Below are 17,053 nucleotides of genomic sequence, written 5' to 3' on the forward strand. Positions count from 1 at the left end.
TCAATGCTGTTTGGGGTTAAAACATGGCATTCTGATTGACTTACGGGTTATGCTTGTTTCAGTTCTCTATTGCTGATTAACAAACAACCCCAAAACTTAGTGGCTTAAAAAAGAACAAACACTTATTTGCTCACAATCCTGTAACCTGGGCAGGAACAGCCTGTCTCTCTCCACTAGCTGCTGATTGGGTTGATCTGGCGGGGTCTAGAGGATGAAGGTGGCTCCCCTCACACAGCAGACATCTCATCTGAGGCGTTGGAACAAGAGAGATCGCTCAGTCTCTCTCTCTCCACATGGTCTCGTCCACTTGCAGGCCAGCTCAAGCTCCTTTACATGGCACCTGCCATCAGGGGAGGGAAGCAGAAGCTGGCAGTCCTCTTAAGAAGTGGCACGTCATCCTTCCACTGCCTTCTATAGGTCAAAGCAAGTCACCAGCCCAGCCCAATTCAAGGAAGAGGAAACGCACACAGGAGGGGAAGAACTGTTTGGAATCCCTTGGTATAAAGGAAGAGAGAGCAAGCAAAATGGAGAAAATTAATGGAATTATGGTGTCTGTTGCAGAGAACATTCTAGAATATGAGCCTGGAGAAGGCCCTTACTCAGAATTATAAGGCAGGGCAAACCTTGGAAAGACTGTCTAATGAATGCCCAATGCTCTTAATCTCGTCAGGCTCAAAGGTTCTGTGGACCCCTTGAAATTGTATATAAGATGTTGCCAATGTACGTTTTTTTATTCCTGGAGGAAGGTGGGAATCTATAGCATTCAATATGTCCTCAAAGGAGGCTATGATCCAAAAAAGGTAAGTAACCATTATCCTATGACTGGCAGGCAGCATTACACTCCTGTGGACCAAACCAGCCTTGAAATTAAGTACCAGCCCACAATTCTAGTGCTCCAGAAAAATCAGAGCTGTTCCAACCAGCACAAATCTGTCTTATATGTGTTTCTTTTTCACCAGAAACCTGTAAGTGTGTTTCTGCAAGAAGATACTTCAAATTTTAAAGTAAAGATCAAATTGCAGAGTTGAAAATGTTCTCAGAAGCCTCTTCACGGTAGAAAGAAGCCAAGGTCAGGAAGGCAGCTGGGAGGGGGTGGGGGGTAAAAGAAGATACACAGATGGAAAGCCGGGTGGGCCACGTGCTGGCTCCGGGCCAACTGAACCACTGACAAGAACCAAATTGCTTCCAATTGATAGAATTTAAGGAACCTCCTCCAAAATCTTTTGACACTGTATCTAACTTGTCTAATTTTCTCCGCAGTCACGGGACCCGCTGTGCAGGGGAAGTTTCTGCTGCAGCCAACAACAATATCTGTGGGGTCGGAGTGGCGTACAATTCCAAGGTCGCAGGTAAGCTGTCCCTGCCAAACAGCAGGCACCATGCCGGCCAGCCTGGGCCCCAGAAGGCCTCAACTCTCCCGTCTCCGGGCTGGCCAGGGCCCAGCAAATTTCCCACTGGGGCAGGAGATCTGAGACTCATAAATTTAGCAAGAGTGAAAAAGATTTTTTTATTTTAACCTATATGGCAATATTAATCAGCTTTTACATTTTTTGTTTAAGTGTAATATAAATACAGAAAAGTGCACAGATCGTACGCACCTAGCTCAATGAATCTGCACAAACTGGCCATACCCACGTAACCATCAGGAAACAAAACCTGACCAGCCCCCAAAAGCCCTCCTCCTGACCCCTCCCAGTAACTAAAAAACACAAGAATAACCTGATCCTGATTCATAACAGCAACATTGGTTATTGCTAGTTTTTAAACTTTATATAAATGGAATTGTATAATTTGTACTCTTTCTTGTCAATATCAATAACATTTTAATGAGACTCAAAGACTGTAGAATATAAGGAGATGTGTACATATTATTGTAAACATACTCATACTCCTCAAAACGTTTTGGGGGTTTTTTTGTACAATGCATCTCATCTTTAAGGAAATATATTCTACCTAGAACCTTTTTATTAAGTTCCACAGGAAGATATTTAACAATTTCATCTTTACAGGGGGCTTTAGAAATGAGGGTGGCGGGTCACTAGAAATCTAGAAATCAACACTTCCCCTCCAAAGAAGAGAGAGGGAGAGAGAAGGAATGAGAGAGGGGGTTCAAGCTTTCAACAAGATGCTAGAGAATGGAGTAGATCCCAGCTCATTCCAAGTTTTGCATCAAATTGGTTCTTAATTTATTCAGGCTGAGTCATCCAACCTTGTTTTTCTTTTTTTTTTACAACTGTCTTGATATTTTTTTCCTGGCGATTTAATGGAACCATAAACATACTTTGTGCTGACACTTGCATTTCCAGGGACCTAAATAAAGCAAGAGCAACCTATACAAACCCACCATTAACCTCTCTCAACGCTGTTTGCTGAGAGGCTTGCCTGAGCTGGGTACTGAATTTCACAAAAGAATACATCTGGAGGGTTCTGAAATGTAAATAGAGGAGGCTTTACCACTCAGGTTTCAGCTCTCTTCAATTTGTGTGCATCCAAAATGCTGACATTAAAATGTCAGAAGCCATTATGAGCTCAGGGCAAAGAAAATCACCCAGTTAATATTTTATAAGCCAGGCTCCTACCTCAGGTGGTATCTGAGGCCAGGTGGGTTCCCTAGTCACAGGACAGAGCTGGAGGCAACTGAAAAATCCAAACCTGGATTTCTCATTCACAATGATTGTCTTCAAAATACTTTTGAAGCCTCTGCATGCCCAAAGTAACTGGTTTTTTGAACAAGGGATTCTTAGAACCACTGCCTGCAAAAATTAAGAGTTAGGAGCAGCTCAAGGCGTTCGGGGGGTTCATTGGGGTCTCTTTCTCCATCTCCTTCTTTTATCTTTTTCTTTCTTACTTTTTGCACTCTGAAAACATCTGAGCTGTTCATCAAATGTACTTAATTCTCCTCCTACCTTCATTTGAATTTCCTAAAAGCAAAACCTGAGACAAGGATTTACATGCCAGAAGTTGATTTGGGAGATCATCTCAGGAAGCCGGAGTGAGGGAAGGAGGAAGAAAGACAGCGAAGGGGGGCAAGCCAACAAAGGGTGTATAAATGAGCTGGCTGCTCTCACGGACAACTGGGGCTCTGAGGGACCATGGGGACCCCTCAGAATTGCCCCGCCCCAAGATGAGGAGGCTGAGGAGTTTATCCACCAACTCTCATCCCTCATTGATGGCGGAGGCTCCTGGGCCATGAGCACCCTGGCCTGGCCAGCCTGCCCAGCTCACGTGGGCTGAGCAGAACTCCCGAGGCAGAGAACGCACCCCAGGCAAAGACACTTGGACGGAGCCAGAGGATCCAGACAGGTGCGACAGCCTCTGCCTCGCCTGACCCCCAGTCCCAAAGGCGAGTGAATGCAGCCTAATACCTCAAAGACACGACCTGACCCGTGCTTTGTGAAACCCCAGGTAGCTCAGGTCTCACAGCAACACTGTGAGGTTCCAGAAACTGACACCAGAGCCAGCGGGAGGTATGCCCAGCCACACAAAGATTTTGAGCAAAGAAGCCTCCTTTCTGCACTCCCTTCCCCCCAGCTTTGCTCCTCTGTCACCACTCATGCTGGTTCTAACGGCCCAAGGGCCAGGAAGCTCTAGTCCCCATCCGGTGCCCCTTAGGACATCCAGTGTCCTCTAGGCTCCTGCAGACGACCAAAGGAAATTCTTCATGAGGAAGCCCTGGAGAGTTACTTAAGAATTTCAGCCTCCTTGACCTTACAAATTTAGGGGGAACATTTTGTTAATTCTGGATGAAAATTCCAAAAGTTGGCTGGTTTTTACAATTCTAAACGAGCCATACCCTTCCACAGAATCTTTCCTCTCAGGAGCTCTCCGAGCCAGGGAGGTCTAGAGCGCCACCTAATGGCCGATTAATATCACTGCTAGTCCCTGGCAGTTTTCAAGGTGTTCAGTTAACAGGTTAGGGATGCGCTGGCACCAATGTCCCAAATCTCTCCTGTGTCCCCGGTCTTTCTTGACCCTGTCTTCAAAAAAAGGCTAAAGTTAAGGTGCTGTAGAATCTTAGTCCGGAAAGAGAAAGGAAAGTGAAGATGAGATTATAAAATGAGTCCTCTGAAGGGAAAAAAGGAAAAAATCATTGAGCATCGTTTCTTCTGCCTGTTAGCCTGTTGGGATTCTCTTCTTTTTATGAACTTTGCTCATTCCCCATTGGGGTTCCTGTCTTTTTCTTGTTGATTTTCAGGCATCCTTGGTACGTCCTAGACATTAGCCCTTGGCCAGTTTTAGCCAGTGCAAATATAGTCTCCAGACTTTCATGTGAGGTCGTTATCCCTGTGGATTCCACCTTTGTGTGTCATGCTAGGTGGGGATCCAGTTTTACTTTCCTCCAAATAGTGAGCCAATGTTCCCAATACCATCTGATCAATAATTTATCCTGTCCCTTTGATTTGTGGTGCTACCTTCATTGCATATTAAGTTCCCATACATACATGGTTAGTCTCTGGGTAAATATAGTTTAGATAAAACCTCCTAGCAAGTATAAATTGAAAAGTGTAACCACACTCCTCTACTACTGGGCCTTTGCATGTACTCTTCACTCTGCCCAGAATAGCTCCCCACCACGCTTTAAGAAGAGGCCACCTCCTCTTCACACTTCAGCACTCAGGGCTCCCATTCCATCCTCCAGCATCACCTCACAGACCAGTTCCTCATCTACACTTGATAAAGCACGCTGAATTTTTCCTTTTCAGCACTCACTACTGTCAGTTATTACATATTCTTGCACGTGCTTATTTGACCAATATCTTTCTCCCTAGGCAGACAACAGTCTCCATGAGGACAGGGGCCGTGTCTCTTTCCTCTCACCTTAGCACCTAGAACAGGGCCTAGCACACAGTGGATGCTCAAACCCTGTCTGCTGAAGGACAGAAAGCAAGGAAGGAATAAAGAGAAGGGAGCATCAGTGAATAACCCATGATGAGCAGTAGAGATTAATCACTGAATGAAAGAATGGGTCGGTGAATGGAGTTAAGAAGATAACCTAATTCTTCTCTTAATATTAATTTTTAAATCAATATTTGATGTCTTCAAAGAGATTGAGCCAAAAAATTGAAAATGTATTATTCAAAATTCACAAAACCAAATAAATGCCCAATAAATATAAATGATGAACCCTTCAAATAATGTTTCTTGCAAGTTTGTCAAATTTATACTTCTGAGATTAGTAAAGCTCAAAACTGCTCCAAGCCTTTTGGGAGATGCTGTCTCTCGCCTTCAGTTGCTTCGAGGACTCAACAATTACTGTTGGTGCCTTCCCTTATGCCCGGTCCTGCTGTGGGTGGTGGATACAGCAGTGAGTCGGCAGACAGGTGATCTGCCCTCACACAGTTTACAGTCTAAGAGGAGATACAGACAAGGAGAAAATAAGCAAGATAATATCAGATAATGATTGCTGGTGTGAACAAAACAAAGCAAGGTGGCACAGAATAACCAGGGTGGGGGCACAGCGAGTGACTTGAGAGCGGGCCCTACAGCACCACTCCTGGGCCTCTGCACAGCTCCTCAGAGCAACCCCAGGATGGGCCAGGCCAGGTGGGATTGGTCTTACCTGCCTTACTTTTTTTTTTTTTTTTTGTGAGGAAGACTCAGCCCTGAGCTAACATCTGTTGCCCATCCTCCTCTTTTTGCTGAGGAAGATTGGCCCTGGGCTAACATCCGTGCCATCGTCCTCTACTTCATATGGGACGCCGCCACAGCATGGCTTGACAACCAGTGCGTCAGTGGACGCCCGGGATCTGAACCCCGGGCTGCTGCAGCGGAGCACGCGGACTTCACCGCTACGCCCCCGGCCGGCCCCCCCCCCCCCTCCTTTTCAAGCCAGAGCATATAGATTTACGCATCAGGTTTTGGGATAAGATCTCCTTTGATCAAAGATTCTGAAAACAGTTTGAGAACCACACTGTTGACCATTATCAAAACACTCTGAAGTTTCTCTAGCAGCAATGAATTGCTTCCACATATTTGGCCAATAAAACTCATAATATTTCAGTGAGTTTACACATATTTTATCTAAGTTTGTAAATAAACCAATAAAAATCTCCTATTATCACAAGGATTAACATGTCTTTAGATCCTTAAGACCTAGATCAGCATGAATTCACTCCTTAGCCTGCGTATTAAGATTCATGAACACAAAATGTGGCGATTGGCGACACTGAGGTTTGTGGGCAGGTGTAGCATTTCTTTGTGTGGGGTACAAACTCACCTTTTGTAACAGGAGCAGAGGCAGAAAAAATTTAGCTTAAATCCCTGGGCTGTGTAGCCCCTAGAGCCCAGGGCTGGCAGCAGTGTGAGCTGTGCAGGCAGGTGGTGAGGCTCAGACCCTAAAAGGGAAGAGGGAGTCACAGAGTCACCACTGGTCATTAGTGCTGTGATCAGGCCTGGGGGCGGGGGGGGATAGAAATGCCTGGTGAGCACTGGGTCTCTCCTCACCATCGCGTCACTTCAGCCAGGAGAGCACCTTACAGATGTGAAGACACTGAGTCCCAGCTCCCCTGGCCTCCCTTTCTCCCTCTGCCTCTCGCTCTCACTCTCTTGCCTTACCCTCATTCTCTTTCTCTCTCTCAGTGCCCCCCTGTAGCTCCTAGAACATTTAGGGACAGAGAAGAGGCCCTCCCTAGAAACCCTTGGGTCACCCTGAGCCTCTGTCTTGGCTACTAATGGTGCAGTCGCTTGCAAAAATTAATACTGTATCGCATTCAATTAATGCATGCCTCATTCCTCCCGAGTTTAATGAGATTAAAAGGATGTCCGGGCGCCTGGCTCCTGAATATGAATGAGAGCCTTGCTCCCAGTCTGTGACTGCCCCTGGCTCCCTCGATGCTGAAACAGTCAGGGGATTAGTACAGCCCAGCTCTGATGTTCTGTGCAGCGCAAAGGGAGCCAGGGAGGGGATGAGGAGGGAAAGAGGCAGAGGGACAACAGCTGCAAAGGGAGAGGGTGCAGGGCACGGCTGGCAGCACCACGCACCAGCTGTAAGACAAAATCCAGTGTTGCCACTGGGCGGCACGTGGGACAGTGCAGGCCTCCTTTGGCCAGAGCTGCATTTCTCTCACCTTCCAGCTGGGGTGGACTGTTCAGTCCTGGTCATCTGGGCATTAGATGAGTTCGAGACCATCTGAGTTTCCTCCTTGCAGGAAAGTGAATACCAGCCTCTCTGTGACGTTTCCCCACCCACAAAGTGGGCAGGACTTCTTGTGAAAAGCAGCTGTGCTATTTGGTTGATTCTGTGATCTGCTGGCCACCTTCCTTTGTTGAACAAATTTTTTAAATGAATAAAATATAGTTGGACCAAAAGCAAAATGTAGAGTTTTAGATTTCCTATCCCTTATAAAATGAACCATAAAACTTAGCTTCCAGAAAGTTCAAACCAAAGACTATGCTTATTCTGGATGAGCTTCCTCCAGAAGAAAGGATGTTAACTGATAATTGGGTGTTCCTGGGCAAAAATGGTGCCTCGACTTATAGGTTAATGATAGAGGATGGAAAATCTGGACTTGCTATTATTTGTTCTTCTGGACCAGTCATTTCTGTTAGGGAGAAAATCAACTAAATAAAGTAATATTACCATGCATTTATTCACCAAATATTTATCAAGCTTAAGATAAGCTCCAAGCACCATGCTGGTGCTGGGGACACAGAAGTGAACAAAATAGACACATGCCCTGTATGCAAAGACCTAGCTGTCTGGTGGTGAATGAAACACACAGAGTTGTAATAGAAGGCTAAAAAGTGCGGTGCTGACAGAAGACCTGGAGGGCTGGATCCAGAAACGGTTCTGGGGAAATGCCTACTGAACACATAGGTTGGTCAGGAGAAGGGTGAGCATTGGGGGAGATTGCAATGCCAGCACAAGGAGTGGACTATGAGAGGTGGAGGAAGAAAGAGAGACTCTTCAGAGAAAAGACAATTTCATGTCAATTTCACATGCTCTGCGAGAACCTGAGTTGTCCTTGTTGAAGTCGACTTGCATACCATGTTAGAGAGTGATGCTTGTGTAACAATGTCCTTTGACCACAGGGGACATGTAAGGAGTCTCAGCATTCAGGCTTTGACTGTGCAAAGCCCAGCCCCTTCATTTCAAAATTCTTGTGGACAGAAAGACTTAGGTCAGTTTCACAAACACTCTAGGCTCCTTGCCACGAAATAGTGTATCAAGCAGAGAACAATATGGCCCCAACCAGCGATGTTTTGAAGGTAGTGATGGAGGGACAAATGCCCATCCTGATACCGAACCAAGTGGGCTCGCCTCCCGGTGAGTTAAAAAAGACTCTACATCAGTGGAAGTTGTCTCACAAAGTAAAGTGTACTTGCAGCAAATAGATGGCCATAAGGAATCATTTCCAAAGTCATGGCGTCCCCGAACAAAGGAAAGCAGGAACTTTTATTTCATTGGGGAATGAATATTCAAAAGGGAGAGGTGGGGATTCGCTTGCACAGGCTCAGTTGGAGAACATGCTTCCACAGAATGAGGCCTAAGCTCCTTCTGGAGAGATCTTTGCATTAAAAATAAGGCAAAGGTCATGGGCATCGCTCTTGTGGTGAGGCTTGGTCAGTTTCAGGATGGCTGCTGATTACATCTCCTTAACACACAAAAGGAAAAGAAACAACTTGGAAAAACAGTTAATTGCTTCCAAATCCACCTTTGAGTTTCTCAAGGCACCTAGTCAGTGACAATCCCATTGGCTGCTGCTGAGTTAATCCCAAAGAGGCTTTTTCTAGACAGCAGAGAGTGATGTGAGCCACAGGTGCCCACAGGAGTGGACGCAGAGTGCGCCTCTCCCTGTGTCCCTGTACACAAAGTCACACAATCAGAGAAAAGGACTCTACTCCTTCCCAACTTCCCAGCAAGAAGTCACTCCTACTAGGCATCAGAGAGTAGCACAAAGTGTACAAAAGTGACACAGGAGAGACAAAGGAAGGGGTTGTATCATGTACCCCATTGCTAATATATTTTAGAATGACCCAGTCAACATTTCTGTCCTCCCTGAAGCCCCTTCTCAGCTACAATGCAAGTGGGAGTTCCTCTTTTCCTGACTCGCCCTCCTTGCACTGTCCCCGCCCCCGCCCCCCTGCCCCCTGCCCTCTAGGATTTCTCCTTAAATATCTGATATCAATTGCTTCCCCCCACTGTCATGCACGTTAGCTTGACTTCTCCTCTGAAACTTGGCCCTGGAAGCTGAGCTTCCACTTGGTAGCAGGCTCATCAAGGAATGTCCGCAACAAAGGTGGTCTCTCGCCATTAGGAATTGTAGTGACTTTTGATAGGGGAATTAAGTTTTCTTCCAATAGTTGCATGAGGAAAGGCATGGATAGGGTCCAAAAGGGATGGAGTGGGATGGTCTGTGCATGCTTCTTGATCCCCTGAAGGTGTAACCCACACCGCGTGAGGTTGGACTCAGGATTCTGCAACATCCCCCAGGGCACCGGGATGGCAGACCCTCCAACCACACCCAGAACCCGAGTCCTCTTCCCCGCTGGTCTCCTGTGAACTGCGGCACCAAAACATGGTATTTCCCTGCCCACCGCATCCGCAGGTATCCGGATGCTGGACCAGCCGTTTATGACGGACATCATCGAGGCCTCCTCCATCAGCCACATGCCTCAGCTAATCGACATCTACAGCGCCAGCTGGGGCCCCACAGACAACGGGAAAACGGTGGATGGGCCCCGAGAGCTCACGCTGCAGGCCATGGCCGACGGCGTGAACAAGGTAAAGTCGTTCCTGCCGCCACGAGACCCTAGTCCACTCGTGGGGGGCCGGCGTGGTGGGGGGGGACACAGGGAAGGGGGGAGGAGGTGAGGTAGAGCAGAGCGAGGGGTAGGGCAGGGGGCGGAAAGTGGGGCTGTTACCCTGTGCATTAGCTCAGGTCCTATGAGAAATGAACCCCAAAACGCGGTTAGCCGTGCAGATTTACTGGAGGGCACACCTGGGAAGGACAAAGGGGAGCGCGCAGGAGGAGGCCGGGGGCGCCTTCAGACGGTGATGCGGGCCTGGCCGGCCTGGCCGGCGGGGAGGAAGCACGGTCCCTCTGGGGGCCTGCGATAGCACCCCCACCGTGCCGGTCACCGGCTGCGAGCGGTCCCCAGGCAGCGGGGTCTCGCCGCAGACGACGTGGGGGACCCAGGGGGCAGCAGCGGGGGCTGTGAATCCACGATGCTCCCACGGCAGGAGTCTGAGCCGCGCGTTTTCGCGGCCGCCCATCCCTGAGGTTACCCCGGGAATGGACAGAACCAAGGGGAAGAGACCAGGCCGAGCCTCCAAAGGGAGGGCAGCCGGGAGACGCGGGTCCCTGCGCCACCAGCCGCCCGTGGGAGCGGAAGGAGGTTGCCTCTCCGAGATCTCCGGACAGGGGCTGCCCCAGACAAGAGGTGCGCAGCTCCGGGATCAGAGGCTCCCGGGTTCAGGTCCCAGTGCTGCCGCTCAGTGTCTGAGTGTTTATCCACAAGCGGCTTGACCTCGCTGTGCCTGTTTTCTTGCCTGTAAAATGGTGATAACCATACATTCTTCCTGGGACCTTGTGAGTGTAAATGAGACAAACACCCAAGTGCTTGGCACTGGAAGTGCCCACAAAGGGTTGGTGCTTGTCTTGGTCATTATGGACACTTAACCAACGGCCCCAAAACTTTGTGGCATAAAGCACAGTGTCTGACTAGGCTTGTGGACTCTGTGGGTCTAGAACTCACCTGGGCGCGGTGGGGACGGCTTGTCTCCGCTCCACAACTCCTGGTCCTCGGCTGGAAGACGCTGACTTGAGTTACCGACCTGCGGTGTCTTGGCACGCCCTCGCCGTGTGCTGAAGTACTCGCCGTTGGTGCCGCAACACCCACCACTCGGAGTACTTAGCCATTTTGTCCTCCCAGTCTTTTCTCAGACTGGACTTGGTGGCAGGATGACAGTGATACCCTCTCCGTGCTTTCAGTTTGCCTGTCTGATCAGCCCCGGCCGTGGGAATCAGACCCCAAAGACGACAGTGGCGTCTGGAGTAAGAGTGGTCAGCTCCTTGCCCAGGGAGACACGAGTGTCTGAGGTGTAGTAGGTGGACTTTTGGAAGCCCATTTAAAAATTTTTTAAGTTTTGCACCCTGGATTTTGACAACTTTCAAACAGATGAAATGGCTATAGCCATATTTGGGTATATAAACTAGCATAATTATAAACAAATTGTAAAATGCATCTGTTATATTTTTAAATTATTTACAGTCTGTATGGAAAATACATAAACTCATTACCTAAGCATTTATAACGCTAAAATAGATATATGTACAAAACACTGTATATTTAACAGTAGCCTAAAAAAGTAAAAATATTGAAGAAAATTAGAGAGGAGAACTGAAGGCTATTTTTTTTTTTTTGAAGAGTTACAATATGCTAAGCATTGTGGGGTTTTTTTGTGACTATAATCACCATGCTGTACATTAGATCCCCAGAATTTATTCATCTTATAACTGGAAGTTTGCACCCTTTGACCAGCATCTCCCCATTCTTTCCCCCCTCCAGCTCCTGGTAACCACCATTCCACTCTCTGCTTCTATGAGTTAGTTTTTTTAGATTCCACATATAAGTGATACCGCTGTACAGTCATGTGTCACTTAACGACGGGGATATGTTCTACAAAATACGTCATTAGGTGATTTTATGATTGTACAAACACTATAGAGTATACTTACACAAAGCTAAGTGGCATATAGCCTACTGCACACCTAGGCCCTATGGTACTAATCTTATGGGACCACCATAGTATATGTGGTCCATCATTGACCAAAATGGAGTTATGCGGTACATGACTGTATTTGTCTTTCTCTGTCTGACTTATTTGACTTAGCATAATGCCTTCAAGTTCCATTCATGTTGTCACAAATAGCAGGGTTTCCTTCTTTTTTATGGCTGAATAATATTCCATCGTGTGAGTATGTGTGTGTATATATATATATATATATATACACTATATTTTCTTTATCCATTCATATGTCGATGGACGCTTAGGTTGTTTCCATGTCTTGGCTATTGTAAATAATGCTGCAGTGAACATGGGGGTGCAGATATCTCAAGATAGTAATTTCATTTCCTTCAGATGTATACTCAGAAGTGGGATTGCTGAATCCCACTTCTCTTTGTAGTTCTATTTGTAATTTTTTGAGGAACCTCCATATTATTTTCCATAGTGGCTGCACCAATTTACATTCCCACCAGCGGTGCACAAGGGTTCCCTTTTCTCCAGCCCCTCACCAACACTTGTTATCTCTTGTCTTTTTGATAATAGTGAAGGATACTTTTCCTATACATTTCCTGAGGTCAGAGAACACGTTTTCCTCTCCAGCTATCCTCAGAAACTAGCCTAGGATTTGAAAACATAGTAGATCAGCTATTCAATAAATAGATATGGAATTAATACATAAATGAAATTTGATGGTTGAAAGATTAAAAGTCATATAGATATCTACAACTGTAGTGGACACCATTGGTGCCTGTTATCAGGCTGGGGGGCTACCCTAGCTGCTATGAGTGTTTGCTACTGATGACTCACAGCTGCCCCTTCCCTGGAGAATTGCCCGGGCTGATGGAAGTCTTCTCATCTAGATGGTTATGCCCTGACACATACCCAGGGGCAGCCTACAGCCAGTGACTGACTGATTCAGGGTAGGAAAGGCCAGCCTGCTTGCTTCCAGCAGAGACCACCCTGGGGTGTAGTTTGTGCTCCAGAGCCCCTGGTGAATCAGGCCAAGGCTAGACTTTACTGACCACATTGTTTTCGGGTTCCTTCCCCTGCTTATCCTGTTTCACTCCCTCACTCAGATTTCTCCTGAGAGCTCTCCTCCAATAAGTCTGATGCACCTGAAACCCTGCTTCGGGCTCTGCTTCTAGAAACCCACCCTGTGACATTAGCTCATTAGGGTTCCCTTTTTCCTTTGGCTGCCAGGAAGTTCAGAACTAAGTTTGTGCCTAACATATAGATTTTTTAGGCTAGATTTTCTGCTGCCCCCTTTGCTCCCCTCTCTTTACCAACCACGGCCTCCAAATCATTCCTTAGCTTTTGTTCTCACATCTTTTTTTGTATTTTTATTGAACCTAAGCCTCTGAATACTAAGCAGTGTAAAATTTGTGAAAGAATTGATGAAACAAGCTTAATTTGATTAGATTCAATTTAGATGTGAAAAATCTAACTTTGGATCCTCAAATTATTGCTTGCTACACACATTCCTAGTCTTAATGGACTAAAAGGCATCTCATTGGACAAAAATCTACAGCTGCTGGGCTCTAAACAGCAGTAAACAGTAAGTCAAACAAAGTGCACCCCTCAGAGCAGGGACCAGGCAACCCTGGCCCACAGGCCAAATCCGGCCCATCAGCTGTCTCTGCAAATAGAGTGTTATTGGAACACAGGCAGGCCCACCAAGGCCTTTGTATCTTTCCGGCCACAATTTCTTTTCCAGTCACAGCTGTCACAGACTCCACACAGAAGGAAGCACGTGGGGCTTTAAATGAATGGAATCGTGACTCAGAATCACAAGCTTTTCTGCTGGTCTGGCCACATCTCCATCTTCACTAGACAGCCAATGTTACACAAAGGGAGATCTGCTTCTTCTCTTGCAGGGATTGGTTTTTAAAGTATTGGCGTGAACAAGTGGAGAACCCAGCTTGAGAGTTGAGAGACCTAAGTTCTAACCTCGATCCTGTCCCTCATTGGCTGTGGGACTTCAGACTAGTCACCTAGCTTCTCTATTCCTCACTTTCCTCTTCTGTAAAATAGTCTACATCAGTGGTTCTCAAAGTGCAGCCACTGGACCACCTGGGAGTTTGTGAGAAATGCAGAATTGCAGCCCCACCCACCCAGCTGACGTAACAGAATCTACATTTTAACAAGATCTCATTAAAGTTTGAGAGGTGCTGCTGTAAATGATCTCTAGAATACGTATTATGAAACCCTAAGATACTAAGACCATAATACATGGTTTTTAAAAACCCACAGTGAATAGAAAAGGGCAGTCGAGGTGACTCATTTTCTGGAAGTAACGAACAGCACTGCATGTCCTCATCAGGGTGGTGCGTTGGGTGGATTGATGACTGAGCCGTATGCTCTAGTTTGTCTCAGAGTTGCAGGAACAGAGGCCCGGGGAGCTCAACTAAGGGGGTTTCTTGTTGTGAGGATGCACGAGGAGTGATGAGCACAATGGGATGGACTCAGGCGGGACCTCAGACAGACAGGGACCAGACAGACGTTCTGGATCCAAGGTGGCTGCAGGATGCCAGCCACGAGAGTGTGTAGAGATCCACCTTAGGGCCCCGAGGCCGTGGGGCTCAGCCACTCTCACCTCCACTGTTTCTCACTGGGTTTGTGTGGCCCTCTCTTCATCCACGTTTCCTGTTCCAGAGGCTCATGATCACATGGAACTTCTGCTTAAACGTGGCTGCATCAGCACCCTGTTTGTCACAATCGCTGCTCCAATTGCCATCTGCCCCCTCTGCCGTGCTTTAGGGGGAGTTTTGGTCCAAAATTAGGGGAGACACCCCTCCCCCTGGTAGGTTTCAAAAATAAGAAATGTGGCCTGTTGGAAACCTTCAGAACTTGAAGGGTCAGAGGTCAGTCAGAAGGTTGCTAACAGAGCCTGTCTTCTCTATTCCAATAACATCAAGTGGCAGTCCATACTCACACTGGCTCCTCAGCCCTCTGATGGAGAAGTTTCTTCTGAGCTGTTGAATTCTTTCAAAGGTCTAAACAGAAATATAGCACCATATGCGCCCCCTCTGTTGTAGGTTGAATTGTGTCCTCCAAAAATTCATATGTTGAAATCCTAACCCTTGCAGACGTAATTACAGGCAGACCTTGGAGTTGTTGTGGGTTAGGTTCCAAACCACCACAATAAAGCAAACATCGCAATAAAGCAATATTGCAGTAAAGTGAGTCACTCAAATTTTTTGGTTTCCCAGTGCATATAAAAGTTATGTTTACACTGTACTGTAGTCTATTAAGAGTGCAATAGCATTATGTCTAAAAAAACAATGTACATACCTTAATTAAAAAATACTTTATTGCCAGCACTGGCCCGGTGCTATAGTAGTTAAGTTCACACACTCTGCTTTGGTAGCCTGGGGTTCAAGGGTTCAGATCCCAGGCACAGACCTAAACACCACTTGTCAAGCCATGCTGTGGCGGCGTCCCACATACAAAAATAGAGGAAGATTGGCACAGTGGTAGCTCAGCGACAATCTTCCTCAGGCAAAAAGAGGAAGATTGGCAACAGATGTTAGCTCAGGGCCCATCTTCCTCACCAAAACAAACAAAACAAAACTTTATTGCTAAAAAATGCTAACCATCATCTGAGCCTTCAGCAAGTTGTAATCTTTTTGCTGGTGGAGGGTCTTGCCTCGATGTTGGTGGCTGCTGACTGGTCAGGGTAGTGGTTGCTGAAGGTTGGGGTGGCTGTGGCAATTTCTCAAAATAAGACAACAATGAAATTTGCTGCATCGATTGACTCTTCCTTTTACAAACAATTTCTCTGTAGCATGCCATGCTGTTTGATAGCACTTTACCCACAGTGGAACTTCTTTCAAAATTGGAGTCAGTCCTCTCAAGTCCTGCTGCTGCTTTATCAACTAAGTTGATATAATATTCTAAATCCTTTGTTATCATTTCAACAATCTTCACAGCATCTTCACCAAGAGTAGATTCCATCCCAGGAAACCACTTTCTCTGCTCATCCACAAGAAGCACCTCCTCATCCATTAAAGTTTTGTCATGAGATGCAGCAATTCAGTCACGTCTTCAGGCTCCGCTTCTGATTCTAGTTCTCTTGCTGTTTCCACCACATCTGCAGTTACTTCCTCCACTGAAGTCTTGAACCCCTCAAAGTCATCCGTGAGGGTTGGAATCAACTTCTTTCAAACTCCTGTTAATGTTGATATTTTGACCTCTTCCCATGAATCGTGAATGTTCCTAATGGCATCTAGGATGGTGAATCCTTTCCAGAAGGTTTTCAATTTATTTTTCCAAGATCCATCAGAGGAATCCTATGGCAGCTATAACCTTACAAAATGTATTTCTTAAATAATAAGATTTGAAAATCCAGAGTACTCCTTGATTCATGGGCTGCAGAATGGATGTTGTGTTAGCAGACATGAAAACAACATTAATCTCATTGCACATTTCATCAGAGCTCTTGGGTGACCAGGTGTATTGTCAATGAGTAGTAATCTTTTGAGAGGAATCTTTTTTTCTGAGCAGTAGGTCTCAACAGTGGGCTTAAAATATTCAGTAAACCATGTTGTAAACAGACGTGCTGTCATCCAGGCTTTGTTGTTCCATTTATGGAGCACAGGCGGGGTAGCTTTAGCATAATTTTTAAGGGCCCTAGGATTTTCAGAATGGTAAATGAGCACTGGCTTCAACTTAAAGTCACCAGCTGCATTAGCCCCTAACACGGGAGTCAGCCTGTCCTTTGAAGCTTTGAAGCCAGGCATTGACTTCTCCTCTCTAGCTGTGAAAGTCCTAGATGGCATCTTCTTCCAACATGAGGCTGTTTCATCTACACTGAAAATCTGTTGTTTAGTGTGGCCACCTTCATCAGTTATCTTATCGAGATCTTCTGGATAAACTGCTGCGGCTTCTACATCAGCACTTGCTGCTTCACCTTGCACTTTTATGTTACAGAGATGGCTTCTTTCCTTAAACCTCATGAACCCACCTCTGCTGGCTTAAAGCTTTTCCTCTGCAGCTTCCTCACCTCTCTCAGCCTTCACAGAATTGAAGAGAGTGAGGGCCTTGCTCTGAATTAGGCTTTGGCTTAAGGGACTGTTGTAGCTGGTTTGAGCTTTTCTATCCAGACCACTAAAACTTTCTCCATATCAACAATAAGGCTGTTTTGCTTTGTTATCATTCATGTGTTCACTGGAGTAGCACTTTTAATTTTTTCAAGAACTCCTCCTTTGCATTCACAACTTGGCTAACTGTTTGGTGCAAGAGGCCTAGCTTTCAGCCTAGCTCAGCTTTCAACTCGCCTTCCTCCCTAAGCTTAGTCATTTCTAGCTTTTGATTTAAAGTGAG

General features: G+C 46.4%; 1 protein-coding gene across 1 annotated transcript in view; it reads left to right on the top strand.

Moving 5' to 3' along the window:
- The window catches only part of PCSK2 (proprotein convertase subtilisin/kexin type 2), a 245,249-nt gene that overhangs the window by 190,923 nt on the left and 37,273 nt on the right, over positions 1-17,053 (top strand). Inside the window, exons 7-8 of the mRNA XM_058563265.1 lie at positions 1,261-1,349; positions 9,549-9,724. Coding sequence (XP_058419248.1) covers positions 1,261-1,349; positions 9,549-9,724 — 265 coding nt within the window. The remainder of the gene's footprint in view (positions 1-1,260; positions 1,350-9,548; positions 9,725-17,053) is intronic.

This window comes from Diceros bicornis, chromosome 19, assembly GCF_020826845.1.
Source record: "Diceros bicornis minor isolate mBicDic1 chromosome 19, mDicBic1.mat.cur, whole genome shotgun sequence".
NCBI lineage: Eukaryota > Metazoa > Chordata > Mammalia > Perissodactyla > Rhinocerotidae > Diceros > Diceros bicornis.